The sequence below is a fragment of the Manis pentadactyla genome, chromosome 2, assembly GCF_030020395.1.
Source record: "Manis pentadactyla isolate mManPen7 chromosome 2, mManPen7.hap1, whole genome shotgun sequence".
Taxonomy (NCBI): Eukaryota; Metazoa; Chordata; class Mammalia; order Pholidota; family Manidae; genus Manis; species Manis pentadactyla.
In genome coordinates, this window is record NC_080020.1 from 97,406,527 (window position 1) to 97,428,999 (window position 22,473).

Genomic DNA, 22,473 nt, shown 5'->3' on the forward strand with positions numbered 1-22,473 from the left:
CTTGCTACATAATTCTCTTCTGGTGTAACTAATTTGGGTTGCTTCATCTTTTATATTACCCTGAACCTGTTACCCATATACATTTTTCTTCTGTTTCTTACTTGCTGTTCTCCTGAGTTTATCCCAACAATTTAGTTAAAGAAGCTTTGATCTTCTGCAGGGGGTAGGAAGAGGCAGAAAGCTAGCTGAAACTTACTGGTAAACCTTCTGCTTAGGGGAAATCCCTGTTTAAAATACATACTTTATTTCATGCGTTTTGTTTTGTTTGACTGTGTGGCCAAGCATAATTCTTAGAGCTGAGAACACAAGGTCTGTGAAGTATACACAGACCAGGTTCAAAGTTCTATCTGGGGCTTTATGAGGGACTAAACCTAAGCTTTCTCTATATTTGGTTATTTACCTTTTTCCTTAAAATGCCCAGGGCAGGCTGCTTTCTGTGACCTAAAAGGCTAGATCCACTTCGCCTACTTTATAGATTCTAAAAGTGGCACAGAGGGATTCTTAGACTTGCTAAAGGTCACACAGAGGCAGACCCCAGCTTCTCAGTGTGTGTTCCTCCAACACAACACAACAATCAGACACATCAGGTACCTGGCTGTCATTCTTCCAGAGAAGCTAAGGAGCATCAGCTGACAGCAAGGCATAACTCAGGCTCCATACCTCAGAGAGGCATCACTCTAATGTCTTTGAAACAAGATGTTCCACAGCAAAGAACCTGGGAACGGAGGATTGTGGGCTCCATGGGGACACAGCAAGGCAGAAAGCTTGTCCTTTACACACTTATAATGTTCAATGCCTGACACTGAAGAACACTGTCAGTTCAAAGTCACTTACCCAAATCTGAAGCTTGATTCTCTTTTCATTTTTGAATACGGTTTTTACTTTGAAATCGATGCCGACTGTGCTGACGAACGCAGATGTGAAGGAGTCATCCGCATACCGAAACAGAAAAGATGTTTTCCCCACACTGCTGTTGCCAATGATAAGCAACTTGAACATGTAGTCGAAGTTCTGATCAGAGGAGTCTTTCTGGCCATACCTGGCCTCTTGGGCAGAGGCCATCTGTAGTAAAAAACAAAGAAGATGTGGCTCAGTCTCACATTTGATATGAAGCTAGCAGCACACTCATTATTGGCCTTGCCAGTAACAGATGTCAGACCACTCGGGAGACAAGTTGAGAGTGCTCCCCAGTCTTCAGCTCATGCTGGTATCCATGGCAATAATTCCCTGCCAGAAGACAGAACAGTACATAGTACAGCTCTTTCCAGCTGTGCTAGTGTTTGTCACTGCTCAGCATTCAGAACCAATCAAAGACAGCAAAGGAGACATCTATAAGGGTAACATAAAAACAAAGGACATGAGGATCTAGCAAAGGCATGTGGGCTCTGAAATGTTTCCATCTCAGTGATGGACACACGGAAGTGGCTGAACAGCAGGGAGTTTCTTACTCAATTGTCTGAATAATTAGAGTCCCTTTTAAATCCTAGGGAAGTGTATCCAAAGCATATCTCTATTTCATCTATTAACATTACATTAAATCAACATCTTAAAATAAATGACAGTCTCTTTCAGATTAAAAATAATGATGATAGCAGATACTTATGGTTCAAACCCTGTGCCAGGAACGATCAACTTATTTAACCCTCAACAACCCTATGAGGTAGTTACTTTTATGATTTCCATATTAAAATGAGAAAACTGAGGCCCAGAGATATTAAGTTGCTCAAGTTCACATAGGTGATAAGTAGCAGAAGACAGACTTCCAACCAGGCAGAGTGGTGCTAGGGCTCATGTTTTTAACCTCTACCCTACTTCCCACTGATGAGTAGGGAACTATGTACATATGCTCTGAAAGACAATGTGGGAAATAGTTATTACCAGATGCAGCAATGAAGAACCCTAGCTGGACTCAAACCTTGGTTCCACCACTTACTGGCTGTGGAACCTAGGGTTAGTTTGGTGGACCTCAGTTTCCATTTACACAAAATGGAAAAAAAATCATCTAATTTGGAACATTTGTGAAAATGATAGCTGACATATCTGTAAAGCAGGTACGTAAATCATCTGGCATAACATAGAGAATTATCTTTATTATTAATTATAAGTGGTTTAGGTGGATGTTGATTTTTCTCTCATCTTTTTTGATGATCTTAACACCTCTCAAAACTGAAGTTGCATTAATTTTAAGAAAGCTTTGGCTCAATACAGAAAAGAAGCATTTAGAATGGTGAATCCCTTTGAATAGTGCATTTACATACCTTTTTAAATGCTATGGATTCTTTGATAATTGCTGTGCTGTCCATTATGGTAGCCACTAGTCACATATACCTATTTATTATTTTAAGTTAATTAAAATTGAATGAAAATTAAAAATTCAGTTCCTTGGTCACTAGCTATATTACAAGTGAACAACAGTTGCAGGTGGCCAGCGGCAGCCATACTGGACAGAACAGGAAAGAGCACTGTCATTATTGCAAAACATTCCATGGGGCAGTGCTAGGCTACAGTGTCTTTTTTCATTTCCCATAAAATCTGATTAATAATTACATCTTTCTTTTGGTAGAATGGTAAAGATAGCATCCCAGAAGATAATGGAATGCTAGAAACAGTAGTGTTCTAAGACAATATTGGTTGTTGAAGTCATGTGTGTGTGTGCATATGTATACAGAGAACTGAGGGAAAGGAAAAAGGGGTGACAGTGAGATAACATATTCCTTTTCTACAAATACTTACTGCCAGTATGACAACAAAATTATCTCTACAAGAATAAGGGCAAAAATAAAATCTATATATAAAATTTAAGGGCATTAAAAATTGATTGCATTTCACACTTTCTTATTAAATAGAAGCTTAAACACTTCTCTTTTTAATTCCATGTAACCATATTGATGTCTTCAGTAACTACAACTTACAATGAATTTTTGCCAGTGAGCAAAACCAGGCCACTAAAACAGGCAGATGTCACCATTTTCTGGCCCAGGAGTCTACACCCTCAGGTAAACCTCCCCAACACAAGCAGTCTGCCAAGGACCAACACAGAATGATAATTCTGGACTGTCTGTTTGAACGATGGTGTCTTGCTCTGATGACTTCTGACACCCCAGAAAGCCAGGTAACCACTCTGTTTGTCACTCCCATTCCTTCAGGCATAGTCCTCTCTCAATTACTACTCCCCACTTAAGGAGGCACTAGATTCAACCAGGACTACAATTGGTCTTTGTTGAGAAGATCTTTATTCCACCCTTTATATGAACTAGCCTAGATCCTAGGTTCTGGATTAAGAATGTTCAGCTAGGCCACAGTCAGAAAACAGACACTACAATTTTCCTAGAGTTGCCCATTTACTCAGCCTGACTGCCTACCGTATGTTGTATCGCTATGTATTTCCCTAAGGTGATAGTCCAACTGAGTTCTTTGCATCTCTGAGTTGCCTCAAAAGAAAATGTAATAAAGAGAGCTGCTATCAATCCCAACTCCTATTTCAAAATTAGACTGTTCCAAAACCTGCAGAAATATAGACATCATCAATACATAGATTGTTTTAGTATAATTCTGGAGATTTAGATGGAGAAAACCATACTGAGACTTTCTGCAGTATGAGAAACTGAAAATGTGCAACTCCAAGCATTGATATACCTTGTTGTATTGGCAGTGAAGAAGGAGGTGGAAGTACATTGTGTCTAGGATGAGGGAGGACAAAGCTGGCAACTATGTATGTCCAGAGCCTCTAGAGGATTATTAGAAAGAATGGTTTCCTAACCCAGTATTCTTGAAGATTTTTGTTTTTACATTTCCTGATGTATATACCCAGTATGATTCACAGCAAGCCAAAGAGATGTGCATTGGAAATGTGTATGTGTTTTATTTAAGTTAAGAGTAATGAAATAAATTCTGGTCAAATCTGAAACCATGAGAAGGCATGAAATAACCTCCCAGACAGAAAATTGAATTTCATAAAAAGACAACTCTTTAAATTGCATTTAAAAAAAAAAAAGAAAGAAACACAGTCTTGGAAAGAATCTTCAGGGTGTTCCCAATTTCCCACTCAATCCTGAGTCCCTTTTGCTGGCATCTCAGAATCTCAAGTTAGCTGTCTAGCCTAGCTCTTCAAGCTGAGTGACAAAAAGTTCACTACTCTGTGAAGTAGCATATTTCACAGCTGATCAACTGCAATTGTTATACACTTTTCTTAGATTTCAGTTAAAATCTACTTCCCTGTATCTTCTGCCCATGTATTCTACATTCTGCTTTATGAATCAAGAGAGAGTTGATTCCTTTCCATCTGAAAGAACTTCAGGTGTCTGAAGGAACCAATCACAGCTCTGTAAACTCTCTTCTCCTGCTCGGATGATCCCAACTCCGTTAGCCCCTCATCCCACTCAGGACACGTCCACAAAACCCACACATCTGCTCGATTAAAACTGACACCTCTCCAGATGTCAAATTGGCATCAGGACTCCAACAATCGGTCACAATTTTTCAGATATTGTCAGGGCGGGGTAAAATGAGACTGTTATATCTTATCACACTTAACAATAAAGACTCCTCAAGCGCTCAGCACACTTCTTCACATTAACTGCTATAAACATGGGTCTCCCCTATGCCCATCCTATACTTGGGCAATTTATTTTTTAATGGAAGTGTTAATCTCTACATGCACCCTATTAAATTTCCTTTTGTTTTGATTTACAATTCTATTCTGATCTGATACTTTTATGAGCTTTCATCAAAAATATTAGTTATCCTTTCTGGATTTATGTCTTTCCTAAGTCTGATCAGACCCTTATCAAAATGCTGATCAGTTGGTAGGCAAATAACAATGACCTTTTTAACCCTGTTGAATATATAGATCTATGAATGAGACCTCTACACAACATGTCATTAAAGAATTGAGCAAATTTGAAGCAAACCCTTAACCTCTGGGAGCTGGTGCCTTGGAAAGCGACTGTGCTGTCCCTCTAAGTGCACCTTGGTTCAGTAGGACCAGATCATGGATTTAATTGATGTGCCATTTTTTAATTCAATTCCACTTTCCCCAGAGTCCTATTAACCAGGGACCAAACAGATTACCACTAACACATCACAACCATAGCCTATTTCAGAATTTGACATTTGTTTTCCTGTTTTGAGAAAATAGAACGAGAAGAGTAAATTATTTTCTGGGATTCCCTCAGGCACTTAAAAATCTAAACTACATCAAGCCATTTTGTGGATCTGATGAGAAAAACGAAAAGAAGTTAATTTTAAATGTACTATGTTCCAGCTACTACTGATAACAGCCTGAGGGTCAGTGAAAGGAAGAATGAGGGTAAATCACCCAGAAAAGGAAATGCAATTCTTTGAAATTGGAAGGGTGAAGTTAAGGATGGAACATACATATTGGAAGTGAAGAAATACATAAAGTAGTTTCAAATCTCAATCATGTTACCTGGAGAAAAAGAAAAGAAAAAATAAGAAGAATTATTCCTGAGAGCTCCAAAGCAAAGACCAAAATTTGAAAGCCAAGAAAGAAAATTTTAAAGTGAGGATTTCCAAACATCTGTCATCTGGGTATATTTTAAAACCCAGGTGGTTTTTCCTGGTGAAGGTCCTTGTCTGTGCAGTTTGCTGCCTCTGTGTTTACCCCTCAGAATATATTGGAATATGACACTCTGCAATTTCTGACCAGCAATTTCTGCATGTGTTAGCTACTGTTTGCTCTAGTAAAAGCCAGTTGTGAAGCCATATAGTAGTACTTGTGTCACTCTGGGCACATCACCATCAGGCTCAGATGCTGCCGCCTGGGAACTGGAAGTGGCCAAGGCACTAATAGACATAAACTTTAACTCTGACCTCTGAAATAAAGGCCTGGAAAAATAGGGAAATATTCAGAAATCATCTTTGTCTCTTTAGATTAGGGAATGAATTACTATTTCATGGGGCTCTTGGAGAGAATATATAATGGCATGCCAAATTATAGTAATACTTCTAATATGCAAGTCACTTTGTTTTAAAGGCATTCCTCAAGCTAAACTTCATAGCTTGTCTCTGTAGCTCCATCTCAAGCATAGCTTCTTTAGTACATGTGTATAACTTTCAGCTTTTGTACAGAAAAATGGTTAAATAACTGCAATAACAGTGCTTACAGGCACTTCATTATGTGCTTTACATACATTATCACACCTAATCCTTCCACTGTCCCCAGATATCCCTACTGTTAGTTCCCCCATGTTGAGGAAAACTATGCTCTGGGTGAATTTTTAAATGGCTAGTTTTTCCTCCTCTACCAGAAGCAAGAGGGAATTTTTCTCCAACCTTCGCTGTAAGAGCTTGACAGGGCTCCTGAAGGTAAAATTATTAGAAGTGTGGGGACCCCCTAAAACTGGGCTCCTCAGAGTTTTAATCTTTCAGACATGAACACCCTGAGCCTCCAGCAGCTCATCCATTTTAGGTTTTCCTACCCAGGTTCTGTTTCAGTACATTGGGATTCTCTGTGTTTACCTCTCTGTTTCTCCAATTTAAGGTGGGGTGGGGGGAGCAGCAGTTTTCTCTGTGACCTTAATTCTCTGATGAATTTAAGAAAGTTGTTAATTTCCGGTTTGTTCAGTTTTTTCTTGTGTGAGGATGAGACTGACAGCTTCCAGACTCCTTCCTTACTGTACAGGCAACCAGAAGTCATTATCCCCATTGTGAAGATGGAATGAGGGTATTGGAGAGGAAGCTAAAGTAGAAGGCTCCTTGTTTTTCAGTGCGTCATCTTGATTTCTCTCACTCAGCCTGTGGACTGAGTCCTCATTACCTGCACCAAATGTGGTTTTCAAAAGTTAGACATGCAGACCCAGCTAGCTCACTCTTGCCTTCACCAAACTAACAACCCTCAAAACTTAAATCACAGAGAAGACTGGACGAGGTAACGGTGCTTCTTCTCTTTGCTTCTAGAAAAAAAAATCCATTCCTTTGTTGAAGAGAGGCATGACCTAACCTTGATATATTTTTTAATTCATTACAATGGTTTTTGAATCTCCTTTGAAATCTCTAGAGGTATACTGCTACAGTGTCAAGGAGAAAGGAATGAAGTTCATTCAACCATGGAAAAATGGCTCCTGTTAGTATCAAAGACCAGGGCTCCCAGCCCGCACTATAGTTTACTCCTGATGTGGTTACAGAGGGTGCCCAGAGTGGGGGCTGTGCAGCAGCAGGGGCACAGGGTGCCCAGGGCACTGAGAGAAAGTGTAAGCAAGGTCTGCCAGGAAGGGACCCACAGTGGCCAGGAGAGCCTTCTGGGCTCCAGGGAAGCAGCCTGGACAACTGCAGTGAAGCAGGGCCCTGGGCCTGGCAGCTCCATGCACATCCTCACCAACATTGAAGCCAAAGGGTCATTAGTGCAATCCTGCATTGCTGGTGAGCACCTAGCTACTGGTAATCCAGGCCTTCTAAATCCAAATTCCTACCTGAAAAGATATAGAAAAACACTATTCCACTTCTTTTCTGGCAGTTCTGAAATTATGTGTATGCAGACACATCTGTGAAAAAGAGCACTCCACATTGCTGGTGCGAGGTGAATACGAGTGAAGAGCTCATGGTCTGTGGTCAGCCTGGCTGAGAAGGAATCCCAGGTCTGCTACTTGTGTAAACTTGGGCAAGGGTTTTGTTTTGCTTTGTTTTGTTTTTAACTATTCTAAATTGTAATTTCCTCATCTGTAATATAGGAATAATAGTGAGATTAACAAAGGAAAATTGTTGGCACATGTTGTCTTTGATTAACGCTCTATCATCATTTTTGTTACCTCTTGCTGCACTGAAATGATACACAAGTCATTCACTTTCTTACCCAGATCCCATTGATGCTACTCTCTGAAATGGAAATGGTTGATTTTACAGAATATGCTTCCTCTCATTTCCTAAGTTGAGAGGACAAGAGGTTTTTACACCTAACACTTCCATTCTGTAGAGTTTTATAATTATCAAAATAAACACCTTACAATTACTCTTTCATTTCAAATATTATGACATAGAACAAAGAGCATTCATCAAAATACCTCTTGGGACAGAGGCTGAGATCCTAAGGGACCTGCATGTAGATGGAAGTGTTCTGTGATCTGCAGAGGCTACAGGGAGGGGAATGTGGCCAATGGCCACATGCCCTGTGATGTGACCTGACCCACAACTACTGTAAGTATGTATGTGTGTGTGTATATATACATATATATAGTTCATTATATTTCATATTAATTATATAAATATAAGTATATGGATATACTATATATAAAGTATATATAATTTATGGTATTTTATACTAATTATATAAATATTATTTTTATTAGAAAGTATTATGTTATACATTTATATGATTATAATATAATAATATCTTAGATACACGGTAGTTATCTCCATCATTTCCCAAAACCCTTCTAAAATATTGGCAAAAGGTTTTTCATATTAAGTAAAATTCCATGTAGACACAGAGACATAGAAAGGAGGGGTCAACAAAAGTTTTGGGTTTGGAAGTGAATAACTGGAGAAAGGGGAATCCTAGTTTGTTCAGGAAGTTTATAAAAACATTCACCCTGCAGTGCCTTTTTGAAATAGTCTTGGGATTGGCAACACCAGGTGTCTTGATTATGGGTGTGGTTAGTGTGACCAGCTCTCTTGGTTTGCTCAGAACTGAGGGGTTCCATGAGACACGGCAGAACTTTCTGTGCTAAACCTAGCAAGCTGGGATGGGTGGTCACTCTGGGTCTGGCTAGGACAAACAAACAGGCGAAATAGTTGAAAGTCCAATCCCCACATCCCTTCGTGACCCCACATAGCCAAGTAATTATCTTCCCCATAGGCAACTTTTTATAAACAAATTTCCAAATATAAAAATGTCATCAAATATTCTTGACGTTCACACATCCTATATGCAAATGTCAACTTATAAAAATGAAAGTGCCTCTCTCTTAGCAACAAAATGTAAAGAATCCTTTAAAACTTTTCTTATGGGTCTGAACAAAATACATACAAGCTTTCTCATCATTTTTTGCTAGCAAGAAATAACAGACGTTGTGCTCTCAAATACCCGCTCTATTTGGATATATTTTTATAACTAAATCTTCACAGCATACACTGCACCCAAGATTCCCAAACCTGGGGAATGCCACCTGAATTTTGCAGAATTAGAATATTCAAGGAGCCAGGAATCTGTAATTTTTAGAACTCCCCATGTGATACATTTGGTCAGTCAGGTTTGGAATTCATAGGATTAGTAAATGTCCACATGGAAGCCAGGGCAGTTGTACATGTATGTGTAAGAGGGATATATGTAAGAGAAGGCCAGGTAATCTGACACTGAGGCCAAGGTCCACGGGATGTGGAGATGGGATCCTAGTGCTCTCTACCAGATGCTATCCCCTGCTGTGGACCTCGTCACCATAATGTGACAGCAGATTTCAGCACCATAATGTTGACTCTGCAGAGAGGCATCTACATGCTAGAAAGTTCTCGGCCTGCCCAAACTGAATTCTGAGAAATGTATTATCTCTGCCCTGGTAAGAACCAGAACCTTCAGACAGTGATGTAACTCACTGTGAGCTCCCCGAAAGACTGTGAGGAGACACCACCTAGTAAGAAGCAGTAATTCCATTCTCCGAGCATAGGCAGCTCTGCTCTGTTCAGCTCTGTGGGAGGCAGCCTTGACTTTCTCCATCGGTCATTTTTTAAAATAACACACAATTAGACTTTACCTCCCCTCACTCCATCAGAAGGTACCTGGCAGCACAGGAGACCAGTGTCCAAAATGAAACCACAAAATGAAGAATATCTCTTACAAGAATACCTCTTCCCAAGAATAAAATAAAAAGTAAACATAATACATACATCCAGCACAATGAGGTATAAGGAAAAACATCTCTTCAAAATACCTAATAAAACAATCTAAAAACCAGCCCAGGGGAAAAAAACTAAATTTTAATATTAATACACGTGTTTTCCAAGAAACTGTCATCATTATACATTTTTAAAACATTAAACATTTAAAAATATTAAATATTATTTTAAAATATTTAAACCCTTGAAAAATGCCTTCAGGGATTTGCTATAAAGATTTCTTCCAAATCTTGACATTTCTCTTCTCTTATTCCACTCCTTGAAGTACGAGGGAAAACACCCTGCTGTCCATTCACTTAGGAGACAAACGGAATATCTGGACCAATTTTGAGGAACTTGGGGAAAGAGCAGGCTATGCAATTGCATTTTCAGATTGGGCAGGTCCACCAATCAGAATGAAGCACAGAGCTGCTTTTCTGATAATAATCTTCCCTGCTTTTCATTCCAAAGCTACTGCTACTATTACTTACTACCAAGAAGAAGTCCACCCATGCCCACTTACAAAAGAAGGTACACATTCACAGGTGTACGTTGTTTCTATTGTCCCTTTTCACCAGACAGCTGTTCAATGAATCAAACATTCAAACGAAAAACCGTTTTTTATTGCCAACATCATAGATGTGTGTCACATGAGAGTCATATTTTGCTTATAGGTACTTAACATGTTCTTTCTTCAAGCTTTCTAAGGCTCACTCCTCAGGCTATTTGAATAGAAATGATTCGTCAGTGCTGACTTGCACATTTCTCTAGTTGATGAGACTCAGACACACATCTGAGCCACCTGATGACTAGCAAGTAACACCCTGGATGAGCCAAAGTTACACTAAAGGCAGGCAGAATAAGGAGGACGCTCAATGCCTCACCTCCTAAAGATACACCTCCTAAAGATACATGATTCGGGTTTCCAGACCATAAAGAGCTGAGCGTGTGGGAGCAAAGTGACTCCAGCTCCAGGCTTTTCTCAGGAGGCCAAGTAGGCACAAGATGAGACACATCGGGCTTGTTACACCGCAATTCCTAACAGTAAGACCCAATCCAGAAAGCTGATTAGTGCATCAGGGAACTATTGACGCTGTCTTTTTGCCACTCACTAAGTTGACTGTGAAGACCTAGAACATTCACTCTAATGGTTTCATTATTTAGTGGAGAGAAAAATATTTCATGACCCCAACAAAACTGACATAACATTTCAAACCAATCTGAAGCACACTGGTGTTGGGAAAGTCATTTTGTTTCTGCAGAACTGAAGCTGCAGAATTAAGCTAATGAAAGAATATATTAGTTGGCAAAAGAAAATTGTTAAAATAATTTTGTTTGTACAATTTTGCACCGTGTTCAAAATGTTGAAAGTGTCGTGAAGCCCACAATTCTTTTTGAAATACACAAAGAAAAAATACAGCATCACAAAAACAATAGGTCACTAGAAATATAATTAAATGATAGAAATCAACATGTGAACATAATTTTTTTTTTCAGAAATCTACAAGGAATAATCAAAGCACTAATATTATTATTTGCATTTATATATCACCTTTTTATAAGAAGCTCACTGTGCTTTTTTGGTTTCTGCACAGTACTATAAATAAATCCTATCAAACTCTTTTCAATACTCAAACATCTCCCAAAACCTTATACCCATCTTCACTTGGCAAGATAACATATTTCTACTGTAATAGAAGCTAACATTGAGCTTAAAAAGAAAAGTACAATAACTGAAATGAAGAGTTCCTTAATGGGCTTAAAAAGATGCTGCAGATGGCAGAAGAAAGAGTCAATGAACTTTAAGATAAATCAACAGAAATGGTACAATTTGAGAAAGAGAAAGAAAAAATAAAGAAAACTGAGCAGAGCCTCAGTGATTGATGTGAAACAGCACCTGAAGTCTAATGCACATGTAACTGTAGTCTCAGAAGAAAAAAGAAGGGAATTAAGAGACGGAAAATTATTTGAAGATACATGGCGAAATAGTTTTCATAGTTGGTGAAAACCATGAACTGACATCTCTTAGAAGCTCATTCAACCCCTAAGCTGACTAAATATAACGAAAACTTCATCTAGGCACATCACAGTCAAACTGTTCAAATTCAAAGTTGAATAGGATTTCTTGAAAACAAGAAAGAGTGACATATTACATGCAAGGGCACATGAACAAAAACAAATCATCACAAGGAGGTCAGTAGACAGTGAGACAACATAAAGTACTGAAAGAAAAAATATCAACAAAAAATGTTATATGCAGCAAAGCTATCACTCAAAAATGAAGGCAAATAGAAAACACTATCAGATAAAACACGGAGAATTTGTTATCAGCAGATCTGTACTTCAGGAAATATTAAAGGAAATTGTTCAGGCTGAAGGAAAATGACACCAAATAGAAACTCAGATCTACAGGTACAGGATCAGAAATGGCAAATAGGTGGTAAGCAAACAAATATATGTATTTTTTTCTTTTCTTCTGTTAATTAAGAAAATACATATGATTGGTGAAAGCTAAAATTTTAGAACTGTACTGGAGGTTTACAACAAATACAGATGTAATATACATGACAACAATTTCACAAAGGATGAGATAAATGAAATTATGTTATTAAAATACAATAAAATATATATTTTATTTGAAGGAAGACAATATTAAGTAGAGTTTATAACAAGTTGAAAATGCATATTATAATCCACACAATAAACACTAAAAAAACGAAAAGGTGCATAGTTAATAAACCAACAGAGGAATTAAGATGACATACTTAAAAATATTTAGTCAAAAAAAGGTAAGAAAGAGGAAACAAAGGAACCAAACACCAGGTAGGATAAATAAAAAGAAATAGCAAAAAAAGTTTAAATCCAACCACATTGCAAAACTGCAACATATAAAAATGGATAAAAATTTCAATTAAGAGCCAAAGATTTTTCAGACTGGCTACAAATGCAAGCCTACCTATAATCTGACCATAAGATTCACACTTTAACTATAAAGACACATGTAAGTTGAAAGTAAAAATTTGAATATATATATATATATATATATATATATATTTATTTATTTATTTATGTTGGTATGCACATATACCACGCACACATTATTAAGAAAGCAAGAGGATCTGTATTAATATCAGACAAAACAGACTTTAAGACAAGGAGTATTTCCAAAAATAAAGAGAGACATTTCTTAATAATAAAATGGGAAATTTCTCAGGAAAACACAATTATAAATGTGTATAAATCTAATAAGAGAAATTCAAAATACATGATGCAAAAACTGAAAGAACTAAAAGGAGAAATAAATAAATTGATAATCATAGGTATAGATTCTATAACCTTTTTCTCAGGAACTGATAGAACTAGACCAAAAATCAATAAGGATATAGATGGTAGCAATAGCATACAACACGATGACCTAACTGATTTTTACAAGCCACTACAACTCACGATTGCAGCATGCAGTGAGCACAGTATGTGTGGAATGTTCATGAAGTTAGACCACATGCTAACCTAAAAACAAGTCTGAAAATGTTCAGATAATTGAAATCTTAAGTAATATCTTCTCTGGTAGCATTAGAGTTAGACATCAATACCAGTAAAGTATCTAGAAAATACCCAGGTATTTGAAAATTAAACAATGGACTTCTAAACCCATGGGTTTAAGGAAAACATCACAAGGAAAGAAACAAATAGTTTGTAATAAAAAATAATGCAAATAGTACACTCAGAAATGTGTGAGAGTCAGCTGAAGTAGTACTTGGAGATTTATCATTTTAAATGCTTCTGTTCATTAGAAAAACAATTATTTAAACTCCGTAAACTTAATTTCTACTTTAGGAAGCTTAATAAGGAAAAGTTTCTACTAAAGTAAGTATAAGGAAACAGTTATTTTTTAAAACTCAAATCAATAAAATACATAGTAAACAATGGAAAAGTTTACAAAGGCAAAAGTTGGTGCTTTGAAGACAGAAATAATATTGATAAACATCTAGTGAGAGTGGCAAGAGAGTTAAAGAACTAAAATGATCAATAATACAAATAAAAGCGGGGATATCCTTACAGGTCCTAGAGAACTTAAAGGATAATAAAAATAGTTTGAATAACTTTATGCCAATAAAATTGAAAACTTAGGTAAGCAACGAAATTTACCAAAATTGGCCCAAGATGAAATAGAAAATTTTATATATGCATAATTAGCTTTCTATTGTTGCCATAATGGATGTTTAAAACAATACCCAATTATTATTTGGGTCTGAGGTCTGGACACAGTATGACTCAGCTGAGCCATCTGCTCACTCTGCTCAGGTCTTACAAGTCCAAAATCAGTGTGTTAGCTGGGCTGGGTTCCTACCTGGAGGTTACAGGGAGAATTCCACTTCCAAGCTCACTCAGGTTTGTTGGCAGAATCCAATTGCTTGTGGCTGGAATGACTGAGGTCCCTATTTTTGGACATACAGCTTTCATCTTTATGCCAACAATCCTCCTGCTTCAAATATTTGACTGCTCCTTCTACCACACCTCTCTGACTCTGCCAGAGAAAGGTCTCAGCTTTTAAGAGCTCATGAGAGTAGGTTGAACCCAGCTGATAATCCAGATTAATCTCCCTATGTTAAAGTCCATAACATTAATTACATCTATAAAATCACTTTTGTTAAGTATCATAATTTATTCACAGGTTCCAGCAATTAGGCCACAGATATCTTTATGGAGCCTATTCTCCCTACCACAATATACTAAAGGGAAATAGGTAAACTGAATCCAGCAATACATAGAAAGCACAACATATTATGACTAGCTGGGATTTACCTAAGGAATGCCAGATTAACTAAAAAATCAGTCAATATAGTCCATCAGAATAAAGAGTAACCAAATAATCATCCCAATACATGCAGAAAACATATTTGACAAAATTCATCACCCATTTATGTTAAAAAAAAATACTATCAGAAAACTAGTAATCGAAAGAGGTTCCTTCAATATGATAAGGATATTATATCAAAAACAAAAACAACAAAACAACTATCGCTAACTTTATATTTAATGGTGAAAGATGGAAGGCTTTCCCCCTAAGATCAGGAACAAGGGCTCATAAATTCTACTCAACAGTGTACTGGATGCCCTATCCTGTGGAATGAGACATTAAAATAAAAGGAAGGTTGTTGGAATGGAAGAAGTAAATGGTCCTTATTTGCAAATATTATTGTTTATGTAGAAATTCTTAAGGAATCTAAAAAAACTTCTTGAAATAGTAAGTAAATGTAGCAAGGTCACAGCACAGAGTAAAGACACAGAGATTAAAGTAAGTGTAGAAGTGAGGATGCGGAGAAAGGGGAACCCTCCTACACTGCTGGTGGGAATGTAAGCTAGTTCAATCATTGTGGAAAGCAATTATATGGAGGTTCCTCAAAAAACTAAAAACAGAAATACCATTTGCTGTGGGAATCCCACTCCTTGGAATTTACCCAAAGAATACAACTTCCCAGATTCAAAAAGACATATGCACCCCTATGTTTATTGCAGCACTTTTTACAATAGCCAAGATATGGAAGCAATCTAAGTGTCCATCAGTAGATGAATGGATAAAGATATGGTACACATACACAAAGGAATACTATTCAGCCGTAAGAAAGAAACAAATCTTACTATTTGCAACAACATGGATGGAGCTGGAGGACATCATGCTCAGTGAAATAAGCCAGGTGAAGAAAGACAAATGCCAAATGATTTCCCTCATTTGTGGAGTATAACAATGAAGCAAAACTGAAGGAACAAAATAGCAGCAGACTCAGAGACTCCAAGAATGAACTAGTGGTTACCAAAAGGGAGGGGTGTGGGATGGTGGGTGGGGAGGGAGGAAGAAGGGGATTGAGGAGTATTATGTTTAGTACACATAGTGTGGGGGATCACAGAGAAAACAGTGTAGCACAGAGAAGGCAAATAGTGAATCTGTAGCATCTTACTACACTGATGGACAGTGACTGCATTGGGGTATGGGTGGGGACTTGATAATATGGGTAAATGTAGTAACCACATTGTTTTTTCATGTGAAACCTTCAAAAGAGTGTATATCAATAATGCCTTAATAAAAATTTTAAGAATAAAATAAAATAAAGTAAGTGTAGAGTGCAGATATAGACCCCACCTATAATGAATGACCAGATTTCATTTTTTAAAAAAGCACTATTAACAGTATGAGTAGTCAAGCTACAGACTGCAGAAAAAAATACATATGTAGCTGAAAAAACACAAGTTTCAAAATTATATAAATATTTCTTGCAACTAAACAATAAAAAGACAATCCCTGATAACAGACAAAAGGCTAACAAGACACTTCACAAAGGAAGAAATACAAATAACCGGTAAACAGATGAAAACATGCCAAACATCCTTCATCATCAGAAAAATGCAAATTCAAATCACAATGCCACAAACCACAAAACATTCATTAAAGTGATCAAAACTAAAAAGAGCACTGAAACCAGATATTGTTGAGGATGTGGAGTCACTGGAGTGCTTAAAACATTCTGATGAGAATGTAAAATGGTATCACCACTATGGCTAAAGAGTTGACTGTTTCTTATAAAGTTAAACATACACTAGCCCTTTATCCCAGCAATTCTACTTCTAGGTTTTTACCAAGAGAAATGAAAACATATTATTATAAAAAAGACAATATGATAATGTTTATAACCTTAATCATAATAGTTACAAACTGGAAATTATCTCAAAGTCCACCAACAGGAGAATAGATTTTAAATGATGATATGGTTCAGTCTTTAAATGGAAATAAAAAATGTTACCAATACATGCAACAATAGAGATGAATCCCATACACATTACCCTAAGCAAAAGCCAGGCTCAAGAGTACATACATATGCTCTACTGTATGTTCATATTATATGTTTTACAGAACTACATTAAGTTCTAGAATAAATAAACTGATTTATGGTGAAAAAGTCAAGACATTATTGTACTGGTGGCTTAACTGGAAAAAATATATAAATGAAGGAACTTTTGGGGTTGATTGGAAGTGTTCTATATCTTCATAGTGGTGTGTTACACAGGTATATCCACATAACAAAATTCATCAAATCGTTCATTTAAGATTTGTGCATTTCAATGTATATATTCTATAACCTTTTTCTAAAACTATCTAAATATCTAAAATATCTAAAAAACTATAAACAAATGAAAAATGCTAAAATCTATACAATTCCAAATAAACCTAAAAGATTTAATTATCAAAGGTACACTTGGTAAGAAGCTGTGACCTACTAAGATGGTTCTTCTAGAATCTCTGAACCAAATTCATGAGTGAAAAAAAGGGAAAATGGCTGGATAACCCTTAACCTACACAGCATTTTTTCAAATGGCACAACTGTTTATACTTAGCAAATTGAGTGTTCTTGGTGTAAGAACAGTCCCAGAGAAGCCCATTCCTTAGCATAAAAAAAAAATATTTCCTTCTTGGAATATGATGGCAAGGAAAAGAATATCCAGTTCCAGTATAAGCTTAGAATGGCAGGGGGGAAATTGTAGTTATACCATGTAATAAATCCATAACTTCTTGGACTGAAAAAATGGATATGAAAAACCATTCTTATACCACAGAACTTTATTTTTACTATAAGTTAATTCCCCTCTCTATTCTCGACTTTACTTTATAAAAGAAAGATAGAGACTTCAGAAATTTGGTCAAACAGAACAGAAAAGGAGTTTTTGTTTCTCCAATGTCAACTAGGGGTTTTCTCTGTTTCTGTAAAGGATAAGGACTAAATTTCCACTTCCTATAAAGACAAAGGGATCATCACTAAGATTGGACATGGCCAGGAATTCAACAATGAAATGCAAAATGCCATGTAGTTTCCATAGCCAAGTGAAGCAAGAATATTAATACTAGTCCTGTGTAAGTTGTTTTTGTATACAACATGGCTATATTTAATATCTATTACGGTTTTCACTTCAACTTCATCTTCAGCCTACATTTATATTCTTTCTTCAATCCTGTTCATTTTTAGCCAAACAACCTATTTTTGGCACTCTGCTCCATCCTTTGAGCAGATGTTTTCTCTTGGTTTCCTAAATTGTGAAAAAGACTCTGCATTATGAAATGACCTAGAAAGTTTGTGTATGACAAAAATGAAGACTAAGCATTTAGTCAGAAACAAGAGATTCCACTTTGGTCCTGCAGGAGAGTAAGTAAACCTACAGAAGTTCAAATCCGCAAGACGACAGAAAGCAAGCGATCTTTAAAACATTGGCCTCTCTCAACTATTTGGCTAAGTTTATACAAGTTTATTTTACAAACAGAAGATTGGGACAATTTTCCTTTCTTCTGAGCCAAATGAATGAATCAAATTATATCAATAGTGCCCTCATTCTTTATATCAACCTTTTTAGTCTTCTTGGGAAACCCAAAATAATAGAGTAAAGAACATGGGCTTTCTAGGTAGAAATCTGGCAGAATTTTAACTCTATTATATTGGGGAAATTATTTAATCTTAATAAGCTCCAGTTATCTTGCCTATAATTAGGTAATGGTGATTTCTAGGATGGTATTATGTTTCATACACACACACACACAAGCATGTTATCTGAATGCAAGGAACAGTAGTTGGTACAGACAAAGCACTACGTAAACTGGAATTTGTTCAATCTGGCTCGTGAATAAAATGACAATATGTTCATCAGAGTCTTGCCCTCAGGTCATGAGCACCACTATTCCCCAGTTGCATTTGGCCCTCAGAATTTATGAACACGCTGAATGAGAAAACACAAAATGACCATTTCCTACATTTAAATTCTAACTCATCATTTGGAATACTTACTAAATGCTATTCCTGGTTATTTAGTTACAAAGGAAATGCAGACATCAAAGACTATCATTGCGTATTATTTAGTCACTATAAAAAACAATTATTATCCCTCATTTTGCATCAATTCATAGTTACTCTCCAGAAAAAATACATATATCAAAGAAAACTACCTTGAACCAAGCTATTTATATAGGCACATCAAATGCTTTTTAAAAGACATTATATATTGAAAAGGCTTATTTGACTTAAGAAAATATAATAAATTTGGAAATCAGCAATCAAAGAGCTCATTTTTGTTTCACATTAATAAATCAACTATTTTTAAATGGGGAAAAGAATCTCTTAGAATAGTGAAACTATAGAATGTGGTTTTGCTTATGACTCATTTTCCAGAAACCTAAGTAAAAAATTGGTGGGGAGGGGGGTAGGACGTATATTTAAAATGATGATATGGTTCAATCTTTAAATGGAAAGAAATAAAAAATGTTAATGATTTATCTTGTTGCATTTTTATATATCAGAGTCACCTGGAATGTGATCCTGAAGTATGGGTGCTGAGGCATAACTTGCCACTTAAAAAAATAAAATAAGTATGTTGATATTTTTCTTCTTCTTACCATTGCATAAGTTTGAAAATCTGATATAGTGGATGGAGGATCACCATAACAATTTATTTGTTAAAGTGAATCAATGAATGTGCTTTAATTAAGTATACAACAGAAAATAGTTTTTTATTTCTTTAAATATAATGTTATTCATAATAGAATTCACGATATTCATTAAAATTTTTTAATTTCAAAAAATCTAGTCCAATGAAGAAAATACACCACAAATATGAAAATAACTCCACTCACAAGCAAACTAATTTTGTTATGTATTTTTACATTAGCTCTTCATTAAAGTTCTGAAAAAAAGTGGAATTACTGTGCCTACTACATAATTGCTATGAAATAGTTGAAAATATTTTCCAAGGCATCAATTTCCTATAGTTCTGTAATATTTTAATGACCCTTCTCAACATTCCAAGCAACTCTTAAAAAAATAAATATGATGAAGTGCAGTTAATTTTTCAGACAATCTATTTTGTTTTCAGATTAATTTATTTTGACAGAAAGACTTCAGTGCATATATGGGTTGACTTTAAATATAACAATTTAAAGACTATTGTCAATGTTTACTTATAATCAAATATGATTAATTTACCAGTTGGCTCCTGGCAGTACCTCCAGTAATGGAAAATTATCATAAGCCAATATATCTTGATTGCAACAGCCTGCACCTTTATTGTCTGTCCAGATTCTCTTCACATCAGGTCAACAATGAAAAGCTGTCACAAACAGAAGTATTAGAAGATACACAATGGGGCCACTGTTTTCTGGAACAAATCAAATTTTCAATAACTCACAGGTAATTTGAGGGCTTCGATTATAAAATCTTTCAACAAACAATTAAATTCTACAAATTTCTTTTCATTTAACGGTCCAGTCAGTGTATATCTTAATGTGTATAAACCATAAAATAAATGAAAAGTGAATCGAAGCATGTGTTTGAAGTCTGATTCATGAGGAAAACGTTTAAGCAAGAATAAACATCAGATATTTATGCTGTTGGATTCGGCAGCAGAGGTGGTTCTCAATAGGGTCAACACGTTCCAAATGGTGGGTTCCCTTCTCCTCTCAACCCATTCATAAAGTGTCTTCGTTACGCAAAGGGATCACTCTGCTTGGTTAAAGACAACAGGCTGATGTTTAGCGTTAAATTGTTGTACATACAAACGAGAAAGCATCAGTCACCTTTACTTAAACAGAAAGCTTAAGCAAGATACTTAGGCAGAGGCACCTTGTAGTTGAAGGAAGCTAAGCTAAGAATGTGGCTGAAATGTGCAATCAGAGCGTACCACAAATGGGCACAACGTTCAGGAAAGCTCGGAGAGAGTTCTCCAAAATGCATGGGTAAACCAGTTGTGTGGACAGCAATACAGGGCTAGCATAACTCAGGGATGGGTCAAGCCCCAAGGTGTTTACTATTTCCCCCTGACTACTAGGTCCCCAGCTGAAGAAACGGGACTTTAGAGACCCTAACACTGGCTTTTCTTTTATCAACGCGCTCTTTCCAAGCGGAATTTGCTCCATCCGACTCCGAAGAGAGCGGACAACCGCGATAAGAAACCAGAAAAGCCAGGAGGATCAATACCAACACAAGACTGAATCTTCCTCTTGACTTTTGTTTGCTCGGGTTTACATTTTAGACAGACACTCTCACCCTCCTTGAGGATCCAGGGAAGATAATGAATACCCCCATCTCTCATCAAGAGAGCCCCACGTAGGGGAGAGGAACCGAAGTCAGTCTGCAGGACCGAGTCAGAGCCTCATCTCCGCGTGTGGCCGCCTAGATCTTCCCTTAGGTCCGGCACAGTTTGTGCTAGGAGCGAGGGAGAAAGCATTTCTCTCAATTCCTCCCGAGGCCACATTTTCTGTATAGACCCACCTGCATGGGAGCTTCGTGTCTCATTGTTCTCAAAATGTCCTTTCTTTCTGGCTACGACAGCGCTGGCCCGAGCGCCCGGTCAAGCGTCCACAGCCGGCGCGCTCCACGCTCCACACTCTGCACTCTTGGGGTTCGCTAACCGGCTCCAACATCAGCACCGGAGAGCTGTTCCCTCCTGGCGCCGCACGCGCGTAATCGCCGGGAGCGCTGTGCGCTCCTGGGAGTTGTAGTTTTGTTCTGCGGAGCTTTTCCACAAACTCGTGAGCGGTGAACTACAGATCCCGGCGAGGCAGCATTTTAAACACGCTGCCTTCTCCAATAGGACTCGGCCGCGGAGCCTCCCTTCTCCTTTGGAATACCTCCTAGTTTATTACCGCTCTCAGCCTTCCAGCCCATTTCTTTGCAAGGTGCAGGCGAAAGCGACCCCAGCTCACCTCAGCTGGAGATTTTTCTTCTCTACTTAACGCATTCCGAAGCTAGATTGTGATTTCCTGGTTAGGAAACGCACCACCTTGCGCTTATTATTCCCCCAACAAACGAAACCTGCGCTGCGTTCTGGGACTCTCCCGCCCTACACCTCTCGATCTCAATCTGGAAACTTTTTACAATTCCATAGGCAGAGTGGGGTGGTTTTACAATCTCATTCAACAGACCCGGGGGAGAAGGATCATGAATAGCACACATAAAGTGTTTTACTCGCACAATTTCATTGAGAAGGCGCTCGCGCATACACGCACCAAAGTCCCGTCAAAGCGAGATTTCGCGCAAAGCCTACATAGGATCTCCCTTCTGCTTACCTTCCCGTACAGCTCCATTGCAACTCGAGGTTTCGAAATTCTCAATAATCTCTCCTGCTACAAATGAGGTCAGGGTCTTACGCAGGAAGCGAAGCTAAATGCACAACACAATGGGAAGGGTTTGGGGTGGCGGCTGGCGGAGGGAGAACCGTTGGTTGGGGAGCGGACAGCTGATGTAGATAGATGGCTTCTTTCCTCCGAGGGGAAGCGTGGAGTCCTTAAGTAGCAGCTGCAGAGAAACGGCTGAGAGTCTCTTAGGAAGTGCCAGGGTCACGGTCGCGCTGGGCAGCTCCTCCCCAGGCCCTCCCCCAGGCACCTTTCACCATCATTAGAGAACACACACTGTCGCTGCTGGCCGCGGACTGAAGATCTGATAGAGCATTGGGGTTATTTACTCAAAGCAAGGCACATGAAATGAACGCATTCATCACCAGAATCCAGAAGCACCATCACAGAATGAGATAGGAGACCTCTATTAAGTTATCCTGCCCTCTCGTTAACACAGAATCATTTCTTACACGACAATCATACTACTCCCAGACTTGTTC

The 22,473-nt window shown here is 37.6% G+C and overlaps 1 protein-coding gene across 2 annotated transcripts in view; it reads right to left on the reverse strand.

Moving 5' to 3' along the window:
* The window catches only part of RAB3C (RAB3C, member RAS oncogene family), a 281,831-nt gene extending 259,577 nt beyond the window's left edge, over positions 1–22,254 (reverse strand). Inside the window, exons 1-2 of one of the 2 annotated variants that reach the window (XM_036901602.2) lie at positions 21,926–22,254; positions 835–1,062 (exon numbers count right to left, since the gene is read on the reverse strand). In XM_036901602.2, the coding sequence (XP_036757497.2) occupies positions 835–1,062; positions 21,926–21,943 (246 nt within the window). In that variant the 5' untranslated portion in view covers positions 21,944–22,254. Of the gene's footprint in view, positions 1–834; positions 1,063–21,128; positions 21,294–21,925 lie in introns of those variants that run through there. The other variant, XM_036901592.2, reaches the window with a different exon arrangement.
* Positions 22,255–22,473: the final 219 nt, after the last annotated feature.